Source organism: Lagopus muta, chromosome 2 (genome assembly GCF_023343835.1).
Source record: "Lagopus muta isolate bLagMut1 chromosome 2, bLagMut1 primary, whole genome shotgun sequence".
NCBI lineage: Eukaryota > Metazoa > Chordata > Aves > Galliformes > Phasianidae > Lagopus > Lagopus muta.
In genome coordinates, this window is record NC_064434.1 from 81,020,988 (window position 1) to 81,048,501 (window position 27,514).

General features: G+C 39.4%; 1 protein-coding gene across 2 annotated transcripts in view; it reads left to right on the top strand.

The window, feature by feature from the left end:
* Positions 1-27,514, top strand: part of GLP1R (glucagon like peptide 1 receptor) — an 82,059-nt gene that overhangs the window by 14,210 nt on the left and 40,335 nt on the right. For both annotated transcript variants that reach the window (XM_048937046.1, XM_048937047.1), the window contains 2 exons: positions 15,094-15,190; positions 16,479-16,589. In XM_048937046.1, coding sequence (XP_048793003.1) covers positions 15,094-15,190; positions 16,479-16,589 — 208 coding nt within the window. The remainder of the gene's footprint in view (positions 1-15,093; positions 15,191-16,478; positions 16,590-27,514) is intronic.

Sequence of the window (27,514 nt, forward strand, 5' to 3'; positions counted from 1 at the left end):
TAAAAACTTAGCTGGTTTCTAAGAAAGGAGTCAATTGTCCTAGCAGTGGTGGGAAGGAGAAATCAGCTTCCCTTCCTCACTGTGCTGGGGCAGTGTTGGCATGGTACTGTATAGTGGCAATATCATTAAAAACATTTTTTTCCTTGTTTTCACTAATCTGCTAATCAACTTGATTTTTTTTTTTTTTTTTTAAGGAAAATTTAGTTGGCTGGATTTTTGTAACATCAACCCTATTCTTGTTATACAAAACTGTTGTGATATTCTTTGTTTTGTAAGGTAATTCTGCTGATGAAGCTTATTTGCCTGATTAAGTCAACTCTGACCATATATAGGCACTAAATTCAATACTGAGTATAATTAACCATGGTAGCAAATTGCCTCAGGGTGAAGTGAATTCTCTATGACTTCAAGCCTTTGAATCAAGGTTAGATGGGGTCTGAACAGTACCTGCTTGTTAAGCATTCGCATTAAGGCTCTGAAAGGTATTACACTGGAAGCTGTTAAGATGTTCATCATGGCTCCTTCACGTCTTGAGGTCTCTGTGGTTGCCAAATACTGTTTCAAGTGGGAAAAGATTAAAAAACAAAAAACAAAACAAAACAAATCTTGAGTGGTTTAGCAATAGATATTGATAAAGAGACCTGAAGGACTACATCTCTCCAGTAACTGACATCCTCAAATCTTTCCTTCTTTATTGATAATAAATACTTGACATCTAACTTAATAGCTTTTATACAAGGAGCAGGCTTTGTTTTAGACTCTTCTTAATTCTGAGACAGTGAATAAGATTATTCTTTCACATCCCCATGAACTACACTGCTGGTGCTGGCCTCTGCTTCACGGCAACCTGTATAGTCTTGAACATTCTGCCTGTTTAATTTTTCCCTGGAGAGTCTGCCTTTTTAGCTCAGTGCAATGGCATGAACACTTATGCTGGCACAAGGAGAAGAGAGGAGTGAAGGAGGGAAGAAATCACAGCCACATCTTTCAACAGCCGTGTTGCTTTACGCTGCTTTCAATGATAGTGGAGTTATGCTGTAAGAAGATTCTGTGCTCCAGAAGTATGTCTTAAGGATGCACTGAGATGTGAAACAAGAATCCTTTGCAGAGTTAGTTCAGAGAACAAACTGTCTCGGAAAAGACAAAATCACATAAAGCTGCTGCCATTTAAGTTCCCTAGTGTTTTCTCTAGCCTCTTCTCAGGGAATCTATTCTGTTTCCACAAGTGCTGCTTGATTTAAGATTAATGTCAGACAGGAAATATGTGGCTGTGAAACTACTAACATGGAACTAATTGAATGATTTTAATTCCCTCAAGCGACCTATCTGTTTTCAGCTGTGCGTGGGTATCACTGCATGGTCGCTGCTTCCCTTGGTGCTCTGAAAACTGGAGATGGAGGAGGGGAAGATTTCTGTGCAAATTGAACTTCATTCTGGCAAAGCTTTGGGACTTGACCCAAGAGACAGCTCTTTCTTCTATGTTTACATTTTTTCAAGCTGGACAGTTTTCTTGAAGCTCTCTGCACATTTTTCTTCATGTGGCTTGTGAAGTTTTCACTCTGCTCTTGGGCTTAATCACATCTCCTGCTTTCTGCAAAGCAGTGCTTGCTGCCTGAGCAGTAGTTTTTGTCTTGTTGACCTTTTGCTTCCTTTAAAGGTCTTCTCAGAGAAGGCGGGGAGAAGTGTCTGTCCATTCAGTTCTAACAACACAATTATGGTTCGCTTCTGTGGCTTAAGTCACAAACATCTTTAGCTCCATACATACCTACAAGAGCATGGCTTGGAAAGAAGAACCGAGCGGGGAGGCAGACTCATTTCTGAAGATATGGTTGTGTCTCTTAAGCAGACCTGCACAGCTGAAGGCTGTGATACCTACCAGGAGTAAAATAAAGTTAATAATAAAGTACAATCGTACACTGGGACTCTTAGGGATTCTATGTGAGAAGAATCTGACAGTTTTCCTCGTATCAGGGAAACAATGTTGTGAGACTCCATCTCATGAGAGTCTGAGAGATGAGAACCTGCCAGAAATCATCTATGGATGGGGGTAGGGATAGCTTGTACTGAACTGGAAATTGCATCTTGCATCTGCCTTCCTCTGTGTTACATTTTGGGAGGTAGGAGCATGGTAGCATATGGGATTGACTTTTGCAGGCATGTAATGCACAGGGCTTCTGCTGTTGATTCTGGTAGTATGCTCAGTGCCAGGTTCTCTTTGGCAGAATGGGAATGGAGTATTAGAAACTGAACATTATGTATACAGGATTAACTGGATTGCAGGCTACAAGTTCATTTTGCTATCAACATTTTCATAGAGGGATTATAGAAAACTGCTATTTGAGAGAGTTGCAGTGAAGAATGTTTGATAGCTGGCCCAATGTTGACTCCTGACAGAAATGCTGAAGTATTTGTTTACATTGAAACTTGAACTTGCAAAACCCTTTGAGCTCAAGGAGGGGGATTTCTGAAAAGAGCTTAGGATTAAGCATGAGAAGGATTTTAAATTTAACTTTATGAATTTTGTATCATCTACACATGCTGCTGCACTATTAGTAACTTCAGAGCTGGTATCATTGTGTCCATCAGGATCCAGGACCAGAACTCCTGGAGTCTTTGTGTTTTGCTCAGCTATTTCCTTACTGTAACACTTGGCTTCTCCCTTAATGCTTTTATTGCACTGTGCCTCCAAAATAAATGCACCGCAGTTCTCTTTTTGAAAGTAGTTTTGTGGTAGACCGATTCAGATCTGAGGAAAAGTCCTATAGTAATAGAATGGTTCATAATTTGTTTTGCAGCCCTAACATAGGAAAAAAGCTGATTCAGCTTGACTTGGTTGTATTCCTGTACTTCCCTGTCAGAGTGGGACTGTAGGAAATACAAACTAACTAAAAAAAAAAAAAAAAAAAACTGGAAGTAAACCCATTCTGAATGAATCTGACAGATACTTTTAGCTCAGTGGAGGGGTGGCTTTGATCCTTCTGAATCATTTGAGTCAAAGGTGGTAACTTGTTTCAGCAGAGTACTGAATAGCTTGCTCAGCACTGTTTGAAATTAAGAGAATTCCAAATTCTTAAGCTTATGTAGTGTGATGCAATGCTTTAAAAGCATCAACCTTGTATTATAGAAACAGGAGAAAAGCTAATGGATTAATGAAAGCTGCTTAAAATCAACTTCACTCCTTTGTTCTTTAGCTAGATGGAGATGGATGGTAATCCTAAATATTGTTGGAGATGGTAGCAACTGTTCACAGAGAACATGGAGGGAGGGAAGCACAGATCTGGGTCTTGAGCTGTTTTATTTTTGCCTTCAAAGGAGCTGAATTGTCATCTGCAAATAAAAGCAAAGGTAAGATGGCACAGAATTAAAATCAAACATAGCTCTTATCTGCAACTGTAGGAAGGTAATGGTACCATTCAGTCTTGGCTACTAAGATCTTGCAAATATATTATACTGTTGTCACACTAAGGTGATGCTTTAAATTCTCTCTTGTAAGAGAATTTTAAGAATTAAATTAATGAGAGGGCTTTTGAGAGTGCAGCAGAAAACTTCTCTGTGTAGGAATACTGAACTTCACTGTCTTCTGGATAAAAAGGAAACAGAAGGAAGAGGATGGGAGAGGTGGATTTGAAAGCAGGAATGCAGCTTTCATGCTGGGTTGTCTCTGGAAATGGTAGCGTCACCTGGCTCCCCCTAACTGGAAACATGGCTGTGAGGATGGTGCTGCAGTCCTGCAGCAGCGTGTGTTGCCATATTTGTTCTTCTAGTTTGTATCACCTCTTGATTCTGGTGCCTAAGAACTGTAGTGCATTACCATCTAACATGAAGATCATCTGATTAACTTCAAACATGCTGTTTTTGTTCTTGCCTGTGGACATGTGTTACTTCTATTTCATACAATCAGAGTACAGTTCCTGGGCAGCGTTTGCCTTTATCTTATGACTATTTTTTTCTCTGCTTCACTGTTTCTGCATATTTGATTGAGTTAAGGTTCTAGCCATTTTGCAGTGTTGCTCCTGTCCTATTTTTGACAAATCAAGACTGAGGAAAGTAACACTTAGCAGCAGTGTATGTTGAATGCTGAAAATTATTAGAAAAAAATAAGTGCTGCCAGTAAAACACTACGCTGTACCTGTCCAAGTAAATGAGAACTGTATTGTATATGCTGTGGTACCACAACAATGCTGTTGTAGGGGTTCTGTCCCGTTTAGATGTGATAGACCATGTCACTGTGTTAGACAGAGGTATACCTCTATAATATCTCTTCCATAACGTGTGGAAGGAAGACAGATTGTCTGGAGAACAAGCCCTACTGGCTGAAATTCTCTTGTATGATCTGATTTCAGATGTGATGGTACTGTTGATGAAAATGCTAGCAATCTGTAAAGCCACTACAGATAATTGTTTTGGCAAAGGGATGGGTAGGCGGGAAGGAGCAGTATGGCAGATAATTGGCTGATGGACAGTTGAGCCTCTGTGACAATGAACTGCTGAGGGAGTTAACTTGGCATTAGTTAAAACCAAAATAAGCTACTGTCTGCAATTAGAACTGTGAAAGCCATGCAGATTTTATTGCATTCCTCTTTAGCAATCATTAACAACAGTAGGTACAGAACCCATAATATTACATATCGAGCTTATTTGTTGTTTTTAATAGCTTTGTCCTGAGATAATTTTTGTATCAAATCCATTATTTCTTAGAGAACTGTTTGTTTGTGGGTTTTTGTTGTGGGGTTTCTTTTTTTTTAATGTTACTTAAGAAAATATTCAGTAAGAGAGGTCTGCTTTGTGTTTTTGATGTTTTGTTTTTGTTTTTCCCCCTCTTGCTATTGAGAACTTACCTCAGGGGCCCTAGTGATCAACCAACAAGCTGGTGACCAGGCTTATATTGCTGTATATTGCTGACTGTGGGGAGAAATCACAACTTCTCTACACCTTGCCTTCTGATCTCACATGACAGTTCTGAAAATGAGAATACCTGATAAACAGTCGTTTGAAAAGCTGGGGTAAGCTTGACTTCTGTGGGATCCATCCGTCCCTGGATGCGTTCAAGGCCAAGCTGGATGAGGCTCTGGGCAGCCTGATCTAGTGGTTGGTGATCCTGTCTGTGGTAGAGGGGTTCAAACTGATGATCTTTGAGGTCTTTTTCAACCCAGGCCACTCTATGATGCTTCAGTGTGAAAGGTGGAAATACCTCGTGTTTCTAGCCCATTGTTAGTATTTGCAAAGAAACCAGACAGTTATAAACTTAAAAAATAGATCTTTTTAAGATGCGCTTGGTTCAGTATGTCATAAAGAACCAGCTTAGCACATTGTGTTTTGAACTGCAGTAAGAGTCTGGCTTTGACAGATGTTCTTTTCTTTATTTCGCTCGAGCGGCAAAAAGATACTCAGGATGAATCAGTTACCAAATGCGGGTGTTTAGTGCTCTGCAGACATTCTACAGTATTCAAGAGCATGTGTGGGAGAAGCAGATGTAATGCAAGTTACAGGGAAGCATGCACTTCTGCAGCTTCTACAGGAAGTAAAGCAAGACAACTGTGTATGGTAAGAGGAGATCAGTCGATGCCCATGATTAAGTATCTGAATTCAACCCTAGATTTCTCCTTAATTTTTCTGTCCTTAACGTTCTTTACTACACGTCTACTCCACTGTGATAGTATGTTACCATAATGTTTTTAATGAAAGACTGAGTTGTTCTTCCAATAGCTTAGGCTTTACATTGTCTCTACAGCTGAGGGTATATAGGTAGATTGAAGAACTCCTGTTTTCTTCTTTGTAGCTTCCCCTATTCACACAACACTGTTTGACTTTAATTGTTCTTTCAGTACTGTTCCAAATGCTACGCGCTTGTAACAGACTGTAAATGAAATTTAAACTCTCTACTGTTTTGATACTTCTGTTGTATAACTGCACCAATAAATGTGCTCTTCTGAAGAACACTTCACAAAACATACACTTAGTTTTGCTATGCGTAGTAAATTAAACTCTTTGTACACAGTTCCTGCGATGATTTAATTCTTGTGTTGACACACAGTACCTCCAACTAAAATTGTGGGATTGTTTTCTGCTGTCCAAGAGTTTGGTAGTTAGTTCCTTTGCAATTTTTGCATTTCTTCTGTCTCTCTGTATAGTTGCTTGGAAATTTCTATGACTGGCTCATATAATAAGTTCTTGGCAGCAACCTTTAATGGAACAGATGGAAGAAAATGTAATAAAAATAATGTATTCAGAAAGCAATTATCGTCAAACTGAATGTTTATGTTTCAACTGTAAGCACACTGATTTGTGGGGTCCTAGAGTGAGTAAAAAGGAATCCTCTATCTAGGCTGGGAAAAGATCTTCATGGGATAAAGACCTTTACTGGTATCCCCAGTATGTCTATCATCGAAGACAGAAACAACATAGTGACCTGTTAATTGTAGTTTTGTAGCAAATTTTCAGGCTACCCTACCTGGCCTACAGGAGTTAAGTTTTTGTCTCCTGGAGACAATCCTTAATTTGTAGGAAGCTGAAATATTAAGTTGTGCTTTATTCACTTGATTTTTAGTACAGAATGCTGTGGAAGTTGATTTAGATATTAAAGCAGTTTGCTTTGACATCTATCTTTGAACGCCAAACACTTTGCTTTGATCCAGAAAATGATAGAGGCCAGGAGACATTATTCTCAGGGAAATGTGCCTTGTTGAAACAAAACTTGTGGAGAGGAAGAGCGGAGTAATTGATTTCAAAGCATGATTGAAGGATTACACGCCAAACCGGAGATGTTTGGTCCTGAAGTGGAAACCCTTGTGGTCAGGGCTGAAACCTCACACCCGCTCAAACAGCTTATGCTTTTGGGAGAATTTATGAAACTAAGTCCTGCTGAACTAAGAGCTGCCTCTGCCTAGTCACTAGAAGTACTGAAAGCAAGAATGTCTCATGTCTACTTTCTTAGTTCTTTGAATTGCCTTACTCAAGCCTCCACACACAAGTGTTTTATGTTTGGAAACCTGCAGTTCCAAGCTGCTTTTGACAGGTACACATGCTTATCCTTCTTTCCAATATAGCAAAAATTGTCCTTAAGAAAGCAGGAGTGGAGGGAGGATAATAGGGAGAGGACAGCTGATTAGTGCTCTGTGCTGGCTTGTTTATAGTTTCACATGTGATTGAGCACGTTCAGCCCTTCCTTTTGAAGCTGTGCAGATGTGAAAAAGAAAAGGACAGGAGGGCAGGCGAGGATGAGCGACCATGTGGTGCAATGGTTATTTTCAACTAGGAGGAAAGAATCCTGAGATCCAGCCTTTGATTTAAAATAAAAAAATGATACATATTCTGGTCCTTGACTGAGGTGATATTTGCTTTCTGGTCTTCGGATTGACGTTCAGCCCTTCCTTTTGAAGCTGTGCAGATGTGAAAAAGGAAAGGACAGGAGGGCAGGCGAGGATGAGGGACCATGTGATGCAGTGGTTATTTTCAACTAGGAGGAAAGAATCCTGATATCCAGCCTTTGATTTAAAATAAAAAAATTATACGTATTCTGGTCCTTGACTGAGGTGATATTTGCTTTCTGGTCTTTGGATTGACTGAAATGCTGTTTTGAAGCTACTTGGGCAGAGGAAGAAATGGAATGAAAGGTGGACAGTATTTTGTGTGTTTTGGGAAGATGTTGAAAGTCCAGTGTTACTGCTCAGGAATGGCAGTGTGCTGGCAATCTCAGCAACTCCGAAGAGAAAGCAAAACAGTATCCTTCCTGTGCATTGATTGGGTTTGAGTGCTAGATGAGTTAGCTTTTGCTGCTTTGGGTTCAAAAGCTTAATGTCATAAAATCTGAGTCTTTAACTCAAGAGGGACGGAAAAGATGGGTCTCCATTGTTGGACAGCTACTGAAACTTTTGTTTATCCAAGTCCTAAAACTTTCCTTCTTGAAGATCTCGTTGCAAGTCCTAAGATGTCGCACCTTAAGAAGAAACTCAGCTGGCACATATGGCCGGATAGCTCCTTGCTGAATTCAGTAGCACCTTTAGTGGGGAGTTCATATGAGGCCTGCTCCAAAAATGATGATTCCTATTTTGTTCGCCCACAACATCAGAGGTGAATGTATGGCAGTAAATGTTGAACCTTCCATAAATATTTCATTACATGTTGTTGCTATGTGGCGGATGGCAGCAGAGGGATAGCCTGACAAAATGGCATCTGACATGGAAGTGTGTATGGAACAAAGGTGCTTTATTGAATTCCTCCATGTGGAGGAAATGGCTGCCACTGACATTCATTGATGCTTTCTGAACATCTGTGGGAACCAAACAGTGGATATGAGCTCAGTGAGGTGGTAGGTTGTACATTTCTGCAGTGATGACGGTGACTGGAGGTAACTTCTGCTGAAGAAAATGCACAGTTAATGGCTGTGACCCTGTTGAAAAATAGCATTTTGTTGCTGAGAATTTGGTCTATCAAAAGGTGCTATTGCGCTCTTTGTATCTGTTGTAGTTTCCATGGAAATAAATACAAGGCATTACTTTTGGAGTGACCTACATACGTTATGATAATGAGACCCTTACTTCTGCTAAAGAAGCAGATTATTAACATATTCCAAAAATGTCTTTTATTTTGTTACCAGTGAAAATAAGTGATGCCTTGTCCCTCTGCTCCAGCTGTTCTATACAGCAATTTTAAATCATTTGACAGATTTTTTACGTTATGTGATTTGTAACGAATAAGAAACATGATCTGTTCAATATACAGAGTACTACCACTATTTCCAGATTATATTTCAGCAGTGGTGGCATTGATGTGAAAGACAAATCTTGTTCTGGATGGCCATGCAGGTCTTTAAGAGCATGGCATGTGGACTAGCGCTCATTGCTGGCCAAAATGCATAGCAAATGGTGGTGACCATGTTGGCAAGTAGTATTTTGTAGCTGAGGACTTGCTCCATCAAATAGTGTTATTGTACTCTTTGTATCTATTGTAGTTTCCTTGGAAGAAAAAAGGAGGCATTACTTTTGAAGAGACCTATGTAATTTTCTGTTTTTTTTGTTGTCAGAGAAGGTGCTGGAAGGATACTTTTTTTTTATGGTGCTCTTGAGCTACTGAAGTCATAGGTTCAATTAGTAACCAAGGAACAGAAGTGTTTACAGGAAAAGCTCCTAAAAGCTGGTAATAGGTGCTTCTCTGGAAGGAAAGCTATTTTGATCCACTGCTTTTTTTTTTTGCTTTTTTTTTTTTTTTTTCCTGAGAAGTGAAGGATTTGTCCAACTACTGATGAATTATCTTGTAAAATATGACTTGAAGCATAATTAATATTATATTATCTGATCGGGCAAGCAGCTCTAAAGAAGGAGCTAAGAATAGTAACTTGACCTCAAAAGGGTCGCTTAGACTTCCATAATGTCAGTTGATTATATTGAAGTCAAAAGTAGGTGATGTAATTTGGGAAGGGAAAGTGACAAATGTGGAAATCCAGGGGATGTCAGATGTCCTAAAGTGTGGTCTCATTATCTTCAGAAAAGCTATTGTGAAAGTATCTCCAGTGATAGTTCTCTGGTACTGCGTATAACAGAGATAGCACAGCCTTTTTTCTTTTTTTTTAATGTACATCCTTTCCCTTTGACGTAACCTTCTGTGTTTAAAGGAATTGAACTGATGTTTTGTTGTTGTTGTTGTATTTCAACCAGAATGTCAGCTGAAGAACTGTTGGGAGTTAGGAGCACCAACATCTGCAGGGTTTCTCTGACAGACGTATAATAACTGCTGAGACATCAAGTCTTGACCAATGGTCAAGATGGTCTTAATGAACTAGTGGAGACATCCTGCTATTCATATGCTTTTGTATTCACTCCAAATTAGAAGTGGAGATACATGAATACAAACTGCAGGGAGGAATAACACTGTTCTATGGACAGATAACCTTGTTGTAGAGTTTTGCTGTGCTACAGCCTCTTCTGCTCCCAGAGGTACTGTTTTAGCAAGGCATTTGCTAAGTGGGAAAGTGTTTTCAAGAAGCTGTAAATGAGCCTCATGCTTTATGCCATCTTGAAACATTTGAAACATCTAAGTCATTCTTTCTGACTGAGATTCTTGTCCCAGAGGATGGAAGGTGGCTGTGGGTCACAACATTGCAGTGTTGTTGTGCTCTGCCCAACTTGGGGTGAAATGAGATGAAATGAGGACAAAATCTGTGTAAATGTAAATCCACCTTATGAATAAAACAGTGCTTTAATTGGTGCAGATTCATTTGCACAGAACAGTTTAATAAGATTCTTATTATAGAGGAAAGAATGTTGAATGAACTTAAAGCTAATAGCATACAATCTTCCCCTACCTCAGTCTCTGTTGTACTGATTCTGAACAGCATAACCTTTAAATAATGTGTTGCATTGGATTTTTATTGGCCTTTTTTGAGGGGAAAAAAGTTTAACTTTTTAGTATTACCAAGATGAAAGGCTGCATATTTAATCTGAGTTATCCTCTGAGAAGTTTGATGTTACTTTTCCTACCTGAAGCAAGAATACCAAGGCCATATTGAAGTGTGCTTCAGTGTTAGGTTTTCTAGCATTTACTTTTGAAGACTGAAATTAGTATTTTGGAGGTGCTAGTGATTGTTACATAAAATATGAACCCTTAGCAGCAGGTAGAAATCTTACAGAAGGAGTTTTTCACTTTCTTTCGCATGTAAGATCTCTTATATAATGACTGGGGGAAGAGGAAAGATGGTAATCCCAGGAATCACCAGCTGAAGCTCTGAGAAATCTTCTTTCCTCTCTGAAGTTTCATGGTGTATTTTGTCCAAAGTCAGCGCCTTCAACGTTCATATTCTGTGCTCCAATTTCACTATATTAGAGTAGTGCCTTTGTGCACAGCTCACCTTGTGTACCTATGGATGCTGGTTTTTTGTAAGAGCAGCAATAGAATCATAGAATCCTAAAGGGTGGAAGAGACCTCTAGAGATCACTGAGTCTACAACCTCTCTGGGCAGCCTGTTTCAGTGCCCTGTCACTCTCACAGTAAAGAAGTTATTTCAGTTAACTATATGGAACTTCCTGAGATCCAGTTTTTGCCTGTTGCTCCTATCCTGTCACTGCACAACACTGAAAAGAGTCCAGCCCCATCCATTTGTTTTCTGCTCGTTAGATATTTATAAACAGCAATGAGATCCCCTCTCATTCTTTTTTTTTTTTTCTTTTTTCTTTTTTCTTTTTTCTTCCAGACTGAACAGACACAAATCACTCAGCCTTTCCTCAAATAGTTTCAAAGATGTTGGAAAGTGATTGAAATGCTTCCTTTTACAGTAGGGTCTATGATAGAAGTGGTGGCTACAGAAAGAGGGTTTCCTGTAAAGATGTTGAGGTTTTATAAAGCGTTCAGTCTTCAGACTGTTGAATGAGCTAATTTATCACTAGAGATTAATTACACTTAATTAGGTTCCTACACTGAAAGGCCCCCAGTCTGTGTGCTTTTGTCTGTCTCAATTATCCTGCCTCCAATTTATGCTACTTAAGCTTCACCATTACTCACCTCCTTAATGTCCTTCACCCATTCTTGCCTTTTCGTTCTTCCATTTTAAATAGTCAGCTATGCTTCCATCCTCTTCTCCACTATCTGTCTTGGATATATCTTCATCCAGCAAAACTACTGCTGATGTTCTCACTCCTGTGGATGAGTATAAATGGAAGGAGGCAAAACTCAACAAAAACACAATGAACTGGTGCTTTTAGCAATGAAAGGCAGCCCTACAATTAATATGACTCTTGAATTTGTTCAAAATTCTGAGTACTGTCCCAGGAGCTTTGTCTTCATAGAAGCATTCTTAGTGCTTTGATATTGCTGAAGAAATTAAATCACTCCTCAAAAAAATACGGTATCTGTTATTTGAATATCAGCTGTTACCATAAGTCTATATATACATGGGTCCTGTAGAAGCTGCAACAGATAGCATATAGTAAAATCAAATTTAACCTAACTTTGGTAACACTGCTGAAGCAGAGTGACCTGTTTAATGGAGAGAATAAAGTATGTAGTCCTGGGTTTTATATTTGATTGTCTTAATACAAGTGACTGTAGATAATAGAAACCTACTAAATCAGTCTCTACAAAAAGGTGTTTCTAATTAGCAAATTTTAAGACTAAAATAATCTCGTTAGTTGTCATCTCACATCATGAAAAGCCACTATAGATTAGAATATTTCTACTTTTTCATTAAATAGAGGAATAGAGGCTTGCCTTTTTTTCTAGTTTTTAATTACAACTGGCTGTTCCTGTATTCATGAAGACAATAAATGAAAACTTGATTTAGAAGAGAGTATTTTGTTTCAAAATATCCCTGCCTCCAACAAGCTATTTTTCACAGTTTTAGGTTTGTGGTGATAGTTTCTAATGTAGTCTTTCACTTCTAAATGAAACTCTGTATACATATTAATCTGCAAGTCTGGATTTGGATCAACTTGATGCATTCACTTGCATGCATAATCAACAGTTACTTTTTGGGAAGATGTGGAACAGTGAGTAGCTTCAGAAATTATTCTCAATTAGAACTTCAGAGTTTGTCTGGAGAATGTTCCTATTAATTTATGTATTAAAGTATCAACATGGTGACCGAGAGGGGGTAAAACAATCCTGTATAAATTTAATGGCTACCCTTGTAAGATAAAGACATTTAAACAATGTGTAACCTGAAAGTTTCCTTCTGAAGGCTATCTGGGAGAAACTTAGGTTTGAAAGATCTTCTCTCTTCCCATACCCGTCATTCATTCCTTATTCAGTCTACAGAGATCTGTAGATGACATTCTGGAGCTCCTGGTTGTGTGTTTCTCCACACTCTAATTTGGGCAATAATGTTTCCACAGAATTACAGTATTGCAGGGGTTGGAAGGGACCTCAATGTACAGGTTTCTGTGTTACCATATACACACAGGGTTAACATTCAGTAAGGTGCATTCATTTTTGTGCTGGTGACTTGAGCCCAGACGGACTTTGGCAGCATTTATTGGCATAAGTGAAATGTGACCAGGATGATTTAAATCAGGAAGACAAGGGTCAGAGTTGGAAAGATCCACAGGCTTGTACTTGTTTTGACTTCTGTGGGAGTTGGCCAAATTCTTTTAAAATTATGACCATGAGGCCCTAGCTACAGTTAAGAGTTCTTGTAAATACAGGGAGCTACCATTCTTTAAAACACAACAGATACCTACTAAATGTTGTATTTCTCATCATATGTTGAAGTGCATCCTTGTAATTCGATGTTATGTCTTAATCCAGGCAGGAGCACAATGAATGTGGTGGTATTCCTGATTGCTTGTTTCTTCCTCAAAACTATATTTTTAATCATTGGAGGATTCAAGAGCAAAGAAGGGATTTAAGGTCTGTAGTCCAAAAATGTTTTTTTACCAAAGAGATTACGCAACCATTTCTTAAAGGTGTACTATTTGTAGTGAATAGCATCCAGGTTGCCTTTCTGGAAATACAGTATAAATTTTAAACAGCTATGTGGCTTTAAACAAACCTTCCCAAGTCCTGCTATATTTTTTTCTAAGCATTTAAAAAAGTTTAGAAGCTGAAATAGAAGGCAAAAAATTTGCAGTTGAAGTTGTGAGAGGTAAATTACGAGGGTTATTAACCCTCGCGCTTCACTTCATAAACTGATCAACAGCTGGGGTTAAATGACTTTTTCTCCTCTATTAGGGTTGTACTGCAGAGTTTACGCTGTTAGGTTTTTATGACATCCATGCAGGATTTTATTCTGGGAAGAGAATGCTGAATTAGCTGTGTTATCAATTACTTAGAGCCTGGTAATCCTTACGTTTGTAATTCAGTTTATATGAATATGAAGTGTGAATTGTTGCCTGTGTACTTAATTGCAGTGGGTAAGCTGGGCCTCTGTGAGCACGGTGAGGCTTTGGTTAGGGTTGAATGAACAGCCAGCACATATTCTGTAGTTTAATAACATCTGATTGCCTTTGTGCAGAGTCTGTATGTACCTCTTACTCTGCCCCTTGGTACTTGGAAAAGGTGATACTGCAGCCTGTCATATTGTGCTGAAAAGAAGTGCCTGCTCTTTCTGTAGCCTCAGGAAAAATATATTCCATCCTTGGAAGCATTCAAGGCCAGGTTGGATGGAGTTTTTGGGCAACCTGGTCTAGTAGGAAGTGTCCCTGCACATGGAAGAGGATTGGAACTAGATGGTCTAAAGGTCCCTTCCAATTCAAACCCCTCTGCGATTTGAGACAGCAAAGCTAACTTAGCTTGGGTTTCATTGAGAGTACAGCTTAGTTGTTGGTTTTTTTTCTTTCTTCATGATACCACCAGAAAAAGATTTCTTTAGTTGCAGTTAACCACATAGTACCATCTTGTAATGTTTATTACGAGTAGTGCTGTTTTGAATTCATAGAATCATTAAGGTTTGAAAAGACCTCTATTATCATCTACTCTAACTATCCACCTATTGTCAGTATTGCTCACTAAACCATGTCCTAAAGTATTACACCTACCCTTGCCTTAAACACCTCCGGGGATGGTGACTCCACCACCTCTCTGGGCAGCCTGTGCCACTGCCTCACTGCTCTTCTGGAGTGTATGTATTTCCTAATAATGAACATGAACCTCCCTTGGTGCAAGTTGAGGTCCTTCCTTCTTGTCCTTTCACTGTTACCCAAAAGATGAGGCCAACCCCTGCCTCACCATTACCTCCTTTCAAGGAGCTGTAGAGAGCAACAAAGTCTCCCTGAGCCTCCTCCAGACTAAATAATCCCAGTTACCTCAGCCAATCCCCATAAGACTTGTGCTCCAGACCCCTAGCAGCCTTTTTGTCCTCTGGACACACTGCAGGGCTTCAATGTCTTTCTTGTAGCAAGGGACCCAGGACTGAACACAGTACTTCAAGGTACAGCCTCATCAGAGCTGTGTACAGAAGGATGATCACCACCCTGGTCCTTTTGACTGCTCTATTTCTGATATAAGCCAGGATGCCATTGGCATTCTTGGCTGCCTGGGCACATCAGGTGGATCACTTGATTATAGAAGGAGATGAGGTTGTGCAAGACCTCTTCACATCCTCCAATTTAGGCTGCATGGAAAATGTGGTTTGAATTCAGTGTCTGAGACTCATGATTTCTCTTTCAGAGTACAGATGGATCCCTCTCTGGTGTTGTGCAGAAATGGAAGGAGTACCAGCTCCAATGCCTGAAATACTTGTATGAGGCACCTCCTATTGCAGCAGGTAAGTCTGCTTGGTAGGGATATGAAGTATTGTTAAAATACAAAATAACAGTCACAAGGGAGCATTTATGAACTTGAAAGTACTTCTTCAGCTTACTATCCAGTCCATCTCTTTTTTGTTTCATTTCCTTCAACCTATTCTCTGTGGGACTCTTCCCTCTGCTGAAAGGAACCATTTTAAGAAAAAATATCATTGTAAAGATTTTCATCTTCGGATCCAGAATGTCTTGTGGTGGCTGTAGTGTATCAAAGTAGGTTACTAATATAGCACTCCTGAAATTTAATTTAGAGGTAAGGGTTGAGATAGTACGTAAATTAAGAAGTCTAGGACCATACTGTTTACGTTAATCTAATAGTAGAAATTATTTTGAGCATTGTAAAATGCTGAAATGGCATTTAAAACAAAACATACACATGCAGAAAACGTGCCAAGTGCAAATGAGAATGTGGCTCATCTTAGCAGTTGAGCTGCTCCAATGTGCTGAGAACAGCTGCAGTGTGCCAGCATTGTGGTGTTTAGAGGACACTGGTGACTTGTCAGTGACGCTCAGAACTGGATACAATATGGGCACTGCTGTGCTTCGGTGCTGTTGTGGCACACTAAAAAAGATGAGATGTGTCTAAAGCTGTATCTGAATAATTGCCTTAAAACTGTCAGTTTTCCTTCTCTTAACTGCGTTATTATATGGTGGAGTGAGAACAGTAGGTGTTGACAACAATGGCTGCAAAACATTCATTTCTCTCTGCTCCATTATCCTGTTGAGAGGCTGAGTGCTGCCCTCTAAGAATGACAGTTTAATAAATCTGAAGTTGAAGTACTCTCGTGTTGATTAAGCTGTAATGCAAAGTTATGGTTGTGTGTGGGTATTTTGTTGATGGATCTCTATATATTAGATTAGACTTCCAACCGCATGACTGTGAGCCAATTCTCAGCAATGATTATCTACAGTATTCACAGCAAAAATTATTTTAAATCCAACTGAGACACATGAGGGTGTGGAAAAGATAAAAAAAAATGGTTTAATATTGATGTGCCTTTCTTCTCCCTTGATTAATTGACTGATTTTTTTAATTTTTTTTTTCCCAACATATTCCCAACTTTTTCCCATCCCAGTTTCATAGGGATAAATAAGACTTGGTTGTCAAAAAAACTTTAACTCCAAAGTTTGAATGCATAATACTATTATGGCTTAAATGCACATGTTGTATTTTATCTTTTGTTCTTCAGTCTTTTCTGCATTTATGTTAATACAAGACAGTGGCATGCCCTTTCTTCCATCTCTTTGCAGAAGGCAAGTTCTGCAACAGAACATTTGACAACTATGCCTGCTGGCCTGATGGACTGCCTGGTACCTATGTGAATGTCAGCTGCCCTTGGTATTTACCTTGGGCTAACACAGGTAAGAGTCCTTGCTTGTAAGAATAGCTTTAAATCAACCCTATTTTGCTTGCACAGCATTTGAAAGGATGATATTGGCTTTAAGAGTCATGGGTGCATTCAGGAATGGGAATTAGTATAGTATTTATTTCCATGTATCAGGAGGAGATGAGAGAAAAGACTTTCTAACGATTCAATTTAGTCTGGATTTTTGTGCTCTCATTTGCTTTTCCTGTTTGAATAGTAGTGACTATTAATGAAGCAGTAATGTGATACTTGTTGGTGAGGATGAGCTAACAATAGTAATGGTACAGTTTGAAAACAGAAATAGCAACAAAGCTGTTACAGGAGGTCCTCCTGTAGTAGGTGTAGAAAAATGATGTAGATGTAGAAAAGTGAAGTGTTGTGTTCCTTCCTGGAAAAAATTGTTTGTTAGAATACCACAAGGTGAAGGGACTAGTGGATGCAGAGACTTCTTGTTTTTTTTGTTTTTTTCTCTGACAGATAAATCTCTGAAGGTGATATTCTTTACATCCTTATGTATACAATTCATCTGACACCACTTGAAGGCAATTCACAGGGATTCCTTCATCTAGTATCTGTCCCTGAATTCAGTAACTTGTGCAACTTCTTTATGAAGATCTAAGTTTTGAAGTATAAATGGGCTATCTTGTGTGGTGGATTGAACTTGGCCCATGGTCAGGGACAGCATGCTGTTAAAGAGGCTGTATAAGCCTCTGTTGAAGGTAAAGGTAGATTAGGTGTGTAGTATGAGTTGTAGGTCTTTTGGAAATGAGAAATAGTACAGTTGAGGGGAACTTTGGTGTAACTTGAGACCCGGGAGTGATGAAAATCCTATGGAATAAGGAATAGGAATTGCACTGTCTGACTAGTTGGCAGTAAATTTCATCAGAGTGCTGTTCTTTACATCTGTGGCTTAAACAGTATTGATAACATACCAGTGATTTGATTGCTATTTAAAAGGGCTTGGACAGCATCAAGGCTTTCTCTCCAATACATTTACTGGCCTTGCTGAGGGGGGAAGAGTTTGGAAGATGACATAGCCAAGTCAGCTGACCCGATGTGATCAAAGGGACATTCCATGCCATATGGCAGCATGTTCAGCCAAAAAATGCTCAGGGAAAGAGGGAGAGAAGGGGAATACTCATAGCTGTGGCATTAGTGTTTCCAAGTAACTGTTCTGTGTGCTGAAGCCCTGCTTTCCAGGAAGTGGCTGGACATCTGCCTGCCAATGTGAAGAGGTGAATAAACTGCTTATTTTGCTTTGCTTGTGTGAACAGCTTTTGCTTTTCTTATTGAACTATTGTTAACTTTAAGGTGAGTGAAAAATTCTCACATCAAAATAACATCATAATACCTACAAAGTTGGACAACATCCATGCATAGAAGAGCATCACCCCTCATCCCATCACTGCTTTACTACAACAAAAGCGCAGTGTGATTCCTGTCTGGCAGTCAGCCAAGGACAACTTAGCATATCTACTATGGTCTTTTCCATAGGCCACGTAGGAATATCTGCTTTAGTGTCTGGAGCACCTCTTCCCCTTTAGTATTATTAACCTTGATGTTCACAATGTTGATTCTTACAGTTTGGGAGGTGACAGGTCAACTATTGTAACCCTTAAATTTCCTGTTGAACTTCAAGCTTGACTTAGAGATAAGACTTTAAAACAAAATTGAGTCTGCATTGCTATTTTCAACTGCTATAGCTTTTATATTAGGTTCCCATGTCTTCCTCTGAAATCCAGCATTATCAACATGCTTAATGATTAGGGACCTTGTGATGTGGGAAGAGGTGATCTGTTCCATTCTCTTGGCTCCTGTGCTCTGGAATTCCTACAGCCATTTGGTTACTCCTGTCCTGCTTGCTTTCTGAAATGACTTGTATTATGCATAGACAGTCTTACTGCTGTCTTGTTTATATTGAACGTGTCAGGGTAATTTTTTTTTTTCCAAGATGTATTTCTTGGTTTTCCCAGGTGGATATTATGAATATGATGTTACCTCATATTTCTATCTTCTGAGTGTTTTTTTGTACTCTATCTGAACTGTATTGGTAGTAACTGATCATTTTATAACCTCTAATGTTAAAATGCTGTTTTCCTACCCTTCTCAGATCAGTCATTAAGATACTGCAACTTTAGAATGGATAAGCAAGTTTTTTAAAATGTGTGGAATTAATATTTACCTAGGAATTAATTAAGATAGAAGTGTATAATGCTGCAGAACTTCCAAGAAACCTAATGCTTCTGGATAGCTAATACTTCTGGAAACCTAAAACTTCTTACAGGATTCAACTGCTTTCCTCTGAACTTGCTTACTTGCAATCTTTGAGATACTGGACACAGTTGTTTGACTTTCAACTGCTTTTCAAAAATCACTGCTGGTGAGGATCAAGATTTTAAACAAGACTACAGATCAATAAATTTTTGGATGTGCAGAATCTTTGATACTCTTGGAAACAAGTAAAATTAATTATCCTGAATACTGTATTTGTTTCAGTGAAAAGACTAGCATCATTTTGAAAAATCATAGAGCATGCTAGGGAGGATTGCAAAAGTACTTCAGAAAATATACCTGGATTTGTTCTCATGTGCATACTGTGAGCATATTTCAATATGTGTTATCAGTGAGAAATAAGAATGGAATGAGGAAATATTTTTATCATCTAATACAAAACACAAGAGGCTGCTATTAGCATGTGATGCCTAATTTAGGGGTCTGAAGTGACCTGACTCATTTTCATGATGTCTTGTGGAGTCATGTTCAAAGTGAATGCTAATGGACTGCCACAATGGGGAGGTAACTCCTTTATAATGCAAGATCTATAACAATAGGAAATTGGATGCCGCTTGACTTACAGTAATCACAAAAGCATGTTTATTACTTATTCTTGCATAGCTCCTACTTAAAACCTAAAATAGATGGAAGCCCTGCAGTGCTAAGATGTCTTTATAAGTTTAAAATCAAGAAAAGGGGAAAGATAAGACCTTGTTTAGAAAGTACCTTCTTTGAAGGTACAGTTCAGTGAAGATCATTAGCCATGTAGGGCTAAACTTGCTTTGTTTAATACTACTTTAATTTGATTAGGAGTCAGTTTTTAAAATGCATGAAAAGTTTGCTGTAGAACCATACTGCCTAGAAATCCCCTGGGGAGTAAACTGACTGCTGTTTATGGTAAAATATGGGAATGGAGGAAGCATGGAGAGTTACCTGGCAGTTTCCATTAAAAGTGTAAGAGAAGTGGAAGCAGTGACAGATGATCTAAGAGGAATATAGAAACAGTGTGCATTCAGGAACGGGTGTTAAGACAGCCAAAGTCTATCCAGAATCTGTCAAGTTAAGGGTGATTTAAAAAAAATAAAAAAAAATTAAAAAAATTAAAAAAATCTTCTAAAGCAATATCAAAACCAAAGGGGGCCAGTGAGAAAAAAAGCGAATCCACTGCTGTATGTAGTGGGGGATCTTGTGGAAAAGGACATGGAAATGATAAGATATTCCTTGCCTTCTTCACAATGGTCACTACAGTAAGGCTTGCCTGAAGCAATCCAAGGCCACTAGGATCCGTAGTGAAGTCTGGAGCAAGGAAGACTTGCCCTTTGTAGAGGAAAATCAGGCTAAGAAGTACTTAAATGGAATGTACACAATTCTATGGGTTGTACCAGCAAGTGCTGAACAAACCAGACTCTGTCATTGTGAGGTTAATCTTGATTATCTTTGGAAAAGTTGTGGAAATTGGGGGCGTAGCTCCTGAGGACTGGTAGAAAGCAACTGTCTCTTTTCAAGAAGAATCAAAATGTGGGGAGATGTGAAGTGGTCAACTTCACATCAATCACTGGGAAGTTGATGGAGCGGATAATCCTGGAAACTGTTTCCAATTGCATAAACGACAAGATGATTACAAATAGTCAGCATGGATTTATGAAGGTGAAATCGTGCTTGATGAACCTGAGCTTTCTGTGATAAGGTGACTAGCTCAGTATGTGAGGGGAGAACAGTAGATGTTTATCTTGACTTTGGTAAGGCTTTTGGCACTGTCTCCTGTAACATTCTCTTTGATAAACTGATGAAGTGTGAACTACACAAAAGCAGACAATGAGATGAGCTGAAAACTGTTTTGCTTGGCTCAAAGGAATCATCAGCATAAAGCTCTCTTGAAGAATAGTCTCTAGTGGTATACTGCAAGGACTGAAAGGGGTGGTAATACTGTTTAATGTTTCTATTAACAACCTGGACTATGAAACTAAGGGTGGTTTCAGCGAGTTTGCAGAGGGAACAAAACTGTGATGGAGTGTTCACAGAATCACAGAATTGTAGGGGTTGGAAGGGACCTCCAGAGATCATCGAGTCCAACCCCCCTGCCAAAGCAGGTTCCCTACAGCAGGTCGCACAGGTAGGCATCCAGGCAGGTCTTGAACATCTCCAGAGAAGGAGACTCCACCACCTCCCTGGGCAGCCTGTTCCAGTGCTCCGTCACCTCACTGTAAAGAAGTTCTTGCGCATGTTTGTGCAGAACTTCCTATGCTGCAGTTTCCAGCCGTTTCCCCTTGTCCTGTCTCCACTCACCACTGAAAAGAGTCCAGCCTCGCCATTCTGCCCCCCACACCTTAGATATTTATAGACCTGGATCAGGTCCCCTCTCAGTCTCCTTTTCTCAAGGCTGAACAGACACAGTTCACTCAGCCTTTCTTCAGAGGGGAGATGCTCCAGGCCCTTCACCATCTTCGTGGCCCTCCGCTGGACTCTTTCCAAGAGATCCCTGTCTTTTTTGTACTGGGGAGCCCAGAACTGGACGCAGTATTCCAGATGATGTCTTACCAGGGCAGAGTAGAGGGGGAGGATCACCTCCTTTGACCTGCTGGCCACGCTCTTTTTAATCTTGATGTTAGATGCACCACAGAAGTTTGCAAGGACCTGGAGAGAGTGGAAAAATGGTCTGTCAGAAATACTGTGAAGTTCCACAGAAGGAATCATGGTCTCCGTCCTGGGGAGAGAAATAACTGCATGCCAGTTGGGGCTGGGGTTTGACTGATTGGAATGCAGCTCTGTGGGAGAAAGCCATGTAAGCCCTGGTGGACCAAATTGAACGTAAGCCAATAATGTGCCCTTGAGACAAAGAGGGTCAGCAGCTTCCTGCGCTGTACTGGCCATAGCGTCACTGGCAGTTCTGTGGGAATGGTCTGTCACTTAGCTCTAGGGAGTGGAAACTGTCTGGAATGCGTAGTCTTGTTCTGGGTTCTGCATACAAACTGTGTACTGAAGTTAGTCCAGCAATTGGATGTGATGGTGATTAACATCCTTGTGAATACAGGTTGAGAGAGCTGGGATTCTTCAACCAGGAGAAGAAAAAGTTCCAGAATGTGTGTGCAGAGATCTTATTGATACATATGAGCACACATACTTGAAATATAGGAAGCTTCCTTTAAATATAAATATTTTACTATGGGGGTGGTCAAACTCTGAAACAGAAATTTTGGAGATGGCCTAAGTCTGACTGGACGTAGCCCTGAGCAATCTGTTCTAGTTCATCCTGTGGTAAGGGGTCATGCTGGGAGATCTCTGGAAGTCCCTTCCACCTTAAATGTTCTGTGATTCTCTTTGTTGAATTGTTGGTGCGATTCTGGGCCTTTTAACTCTTGAGTGCTATAAATTTTCATTGGTGTGAACCAGAAAAGGAGGTAGGGAGAAGAATTCGCATGAAAATTGTTTGTAATGCTAGAGCTCTCCTTGATCAATTACAAATTTTGCAGACGCGAAACAGCTTTTATTCTTGTTCCTGTATCATTCCTCATCTTGTCTTAGTGACTATCAGTCTTCAGACAACCCTTCTGCAAACCTCAACAGCAGATGCAGCTCAGCAGATTGGCTAATAGAGTGGTAAGCTGAAAAGGATTTGGGAATATTTTTTTTTCTGCTTCGTAGCTATGCTAGGTAATCCAACCCTACATGACAGTAACTGATTTCCATTTCTACTTGCTGCAGATATTCTCAGACCTCTATGTCCATGCAAACTTGCAATTATTCAGAAGTTCCTGGCTTGTCTCTTTCACAAGACAAGCCTATGGAGAATGGGTCTGCATTTCTGTTATGCTGAGCAATGTCCGAAGCTGCAAGGTTTTGTCTCACAATATCACTTACCTTGTAATTGCAACTTTTGTCTTCTACCTCTTTTGGAAAGTGTTATGTACAAAGAGACTATAAAGTACAGTAAAGAAAATCAATACTGTCCCATTTGCACATCTCATCTCTTTTGAAGTGCTGAACCTTTTTTTTATTTTGCTACCTAGTATGTGTCAGTATCCTTGCCAAATTCAGTACTGGCATACTGCCTTCAAGGACTGTCTCTGAAGAGAATGTGTTTGTGACAGCTGGATAGTAGAAAGATCATGAAATTAGACCATGATTTTATGCTTGAACCCTTGTATCCCTGTACTGCTATGGACTTGCTTTGTGACAGGCAAGTAAATTAAACATGAATCCTTAGAGGAATTTTATTTTGTATCTCCACTGAAACACTGGGCATTGAGTTGTTGATATACTTCTAGGATATGGCATGCACGAACTACGTGTTTCTTCAGTGACATTTAACTACTGCATTTTGTGTATCTAGTTGCTAAACATATTCTTCTATTCTGTATGGCTATGCAGCAAGGGAATTTTAGCCGAATGAAATGTGGTGAATCTTTTTCCCCTGATTCTTTGAGTCATTATTTTTCCACACAGGTCAGTTTCCTGATTGCAGTGATTGCAACTGTATTAAAATTTATCCACTTCACATAGATTGGTCATTTAGAACATTGCCCTAACTCACCAGGAAATTGTGAAATAAGGATATTAAAGTTGTCTAGATACTCAATATTGCACTGAAGCTAAGCTGAGATTTAGAGTAGTCTCTGCTTCAGTGTGGGTTAAGCCACTGTTGCTGGAGCTAATAATATTTAGAACAACTTTGTTACTGGTTCGTGTTTCTCACAGCACAGTACAGGATTTTCATGGTATAGTAAATGAGAAGCTCAGTTAATGCTAGACTGTGAGTACCTGATAGTAGGAGTTCTCCAGTCATTTGTCTCTCTAATGCCATATAAAATAGCTTTGTGTATGTAACAAAGAAGCCCTTTGGAACAATAAAAAACATTGAGGGTATCAGGAGGGAGAGAAGTGAATTTCAGACAAACAGTATTCTGTTCAGATCTCTGGATTCATTCAGAGATTCATAGGCTTTCTCTTTAGGAAGACATATATTCCAACATGGTGTTTTGAAATGCTCTGAAAATATCAAATGAAAATATCTGAATTATCAAAAGACACATGTATTTCTGTTACGCAGCATGTTCCTCCTCCATCACCAGTAAGATGTTTGTATTTGCACTTCTCATAGCCTGCTAATACATCTTTGAAACAGTAGGCTTCACAGCAATTTCATACCTATATGGGCAATTTGACTCCAGCTCTTTGTTTTGCTTCTGTTTGTGCTTATGCAACTCTCACTGTTGGGCAGATCTTCACAGGGAGATGCTGAAGTAACAGAAGGGGGAGGTTATTGCTGAAAACATTTGTTCTTTCAAGTTTCCTGCACAGATTTTGGACTATGTCCAATGCTTGTTGAAGCTAAGTTTCGCGTGCTTCTGGCTGCCCAAGTCAGAACTTTTGGTCTGTCATATATGCATGTGTTAAGGAACAAAGCCTGCCTTTAGTGAAAACCTAGAAAGGCTGCTCAGTTTTTGACAGCACTGTAGTTACAGCAGGTAAAATTTGCACGTCATACTATCTGCATTGTATTCAGCAAGATCAGCAAGTTATACTTGGGTATACTTTGGCTGTTCCAAAGTTCAGATCTTCAAGGGGATCAGTATTCCTTTAAAGGATGGAGAGCACCTCACCTTGCTGCCAGTGGCTATGTGCTTTTTCTTATTACCTTTTTACAATTGAAAGCTAGCTGCCCATAACGTCATGTGGCTTTAGAAACCTTGGAGCTGCACAATTCATTTTACAATTATGTCTCCTTTGTGGTTCTGATATTTTATTGTTTAATAGCACTAAATCCCTTTTAATTAAAAAAAAAAAAACCTTCCAGGGATTCCAGTTTCAGGCAAATTATGTAAACCGTAGTAGTACCATAATAGTAGCAGATTTTACTAATTCATCTTTATTTGGATAAATGAGGTAGCAAATGTATGTGTGGGTATTGACCGCATGAAAATTCAAGCTTCAGGTACTCTATATTGAAATGCAGTGTTAGAAATACTCTCAGCATGAGTTGGTATAAATTCAGGTGATTAATACCCGTAAATAAAATGTGCTAAAAAATGTTATTGAGAACTCTGCTCAAAATCTTTTCATCTTTAGGCCCTAAACTGAAACAAAAAACGCTCTACCTCTAGGTTTGAGATGTCTGACACCTGAACTGCCATGACTGTTGGGGTGTGTCTGTGTTGGTATTTTGGTCTGGCACAAATGAGTCTTGAAGCAACCTTCTGATGGCTGTATTTTTTGTGAGCAAGTTCAGTTTGATCAGATGTGGGGGGTTTTTTTTGGAGAAAATGAATACAGAAATGGTGCCTCAGGTGTCTGTTGGATGCACCTCAATCCTGAATCAGGACATAGGACCTAATGATTTATCTGTGCAACTACAAAGTCCACCAGTGTGACCTTACGGAACCCACTGGAAGACTACCAAAGTACCAAACTTTCATTAAATTCTAAACACTTGTTGTGCCAGAGAAAGGAACAGTTTTCTCACATGCCTTGCATAGGAGACCAGAGCTGGCTTGCTGCTGTGAGTACCTTTAGTTGCACAGACACATCCAGGTCAGCTCTTTCCCATTTCTCACTTTCATAATAGCTTAAGGTCCATTTTTCAGTGCTCACCATTCCCTTTCTGGTCATAGAACAGCTTTTCTTGTCATCTCTTTAGGAGAGGAGCAAACTTGGTGTCTGAGTGCCATAGTGCCTCACACAAAAAGCAGAATGAAAGGTGTTTTTTTTTTACTGTGTGTTCCTGAGACCTCACACTGGGGCAGTGACACATCAATCATGTGAGATAGCCCAAAGGAAGCAGTATACACTGCAGAGGAATCTACAGAAAGCAGTATAATTGAGGAAGCGGCAGTGTCTGTGAGATTTCCTTCAGAAAGTTTTGCACTATATGTCTGGTTTGAACATTTAGTTTAAGGAACCTGTGTAAGCCATGTCTGGTTTGGTCTCCACTGCTTTTTCTTCAATCATTCAGTTTCATAGTTCAAAATCTCTCTAAAGCCAATGTTGTTATATGGCTACGTGAGCTTGTTGCTAAACTGCCTGTTTGTCTTTAAACAAGTAGGAGGGAAATAAATTTTACTTCAAGTATTGGCTACAGCAAAGATGATTAGACATTTATTACATTTTTTCCTTTCTTTACTCCAATAAAAGCGAGTTTCCAGAAAGTTCTCATAATACTGGAAAGGGGTGGGACCTTTTTTCAGTGAAAGAGATCCTGCTTTGCATTTGCTAACCCTTAAGCAATTCAAAATTTATACTTCTTTCCTTGCAGTGAAAGCTGTCTTAAGCTAATTGGCAATCTCAGTTTGCTAAATACTGTTTTGTTTTTTCAAGTTCACCTCTGGTTTCCATTTATTAGTCTCCATCTGGTTGTAAACCAGAAAAATTAGAACATTTGCTGCTCATCTCAAAGATAGGTTGAGACTCTGTCAGAATAAATAATTTAAAAAAATCTTTAACAGATGCATCTGCTGGGTACTGTGTGGCAATGCCATTCTCCATTTTGTTTAAAAATATGAAATGTATTTTTAAATAAATTGCTGGTTAGTGTCAGACTGGTGCATGGCATAGAGCAGTGGTCTGTGAACTTTCATCTGGGGTAAGTTACGTGACTTCCTTAAGGATCTGCCACAGTCAGAGCATGTGCACCTCTCCTCAAATGTGCAATGGGAACAGAAGGAGACTTCATGTGGCTGAATGTTGAAGTGCATCTGTTGGAAGACAGGGACGACTTCATGGTGTATGCGTGATAGGTACAACGCTGCTCTCCTGAGGCTCTCTAGGAAGAATGTGCTCTTCTGCATTGCTGAACATAACGTAAAAGGTGGATGCCTTTGTAGTAGGATATTGGTCTGGTGTGACTGCTTCTGTGGGAGGTAGAAAAGTTGGCATGTTTTTCAACGCTCTTGCTTATGACTGTATAATGTTTTTGTTCTATTTAAGTAATTTCTTGGAATGTATCAAGGATATCAAGGCACATCACTGCATAGCTGAACCTCATTCTGCGTCTTGAGAAGTTGTCCGCCAACTTCTCAAGTTTAATAGTTTAATAGTAAGGTTCTTTTAAGTGAGAATTAATCATCACAACTGACTGCAAGGAAGCTACCAGGGTACCTCTGTGCTTTGTCTGTGCTGATCTAACAGATAGCGTAACTTAAGCAGACAGGTCTAAGCTTAGCAATTTCTTTAAACTTCATCAAAACTGTTATTACAGGTCTTAGAATCATAGTCTGGGTTGGAATGGTCCCTTAACATTATGTAGTTCCCCCCTTTCTACAGACAGGGACACCTCCCTCTAGACCAGGCTGCTCACAGCCCCATCCAGCCTGGCCTTGGTTGCCTCCAGGGAGGGGGCATCCACAGCCTCTCTGGGCAACCTGTTCCAGTGTCTTGTGTAGCTGAAATGTGTAGTATCTTTATTTGTTCACTGTTCTATTAAAGGGAAAACCGTCAAACCCTTCTTCATATTACTCTTTAAAATTATGATTTTATGCTTGAGAACTTACAGCTTTTAAATATAGTAGGCAAAGAGTAAAATGAAATAGTTCATGATCTGAATAAACGTAGTCCGTAATGTATGCTACATAATTAAATGTTTTGCTAAGAACAGGTCATTATCTTTCTGGCTCACTTAAATGTTGTTAATCATCAGTTAGAATTGATTATTTT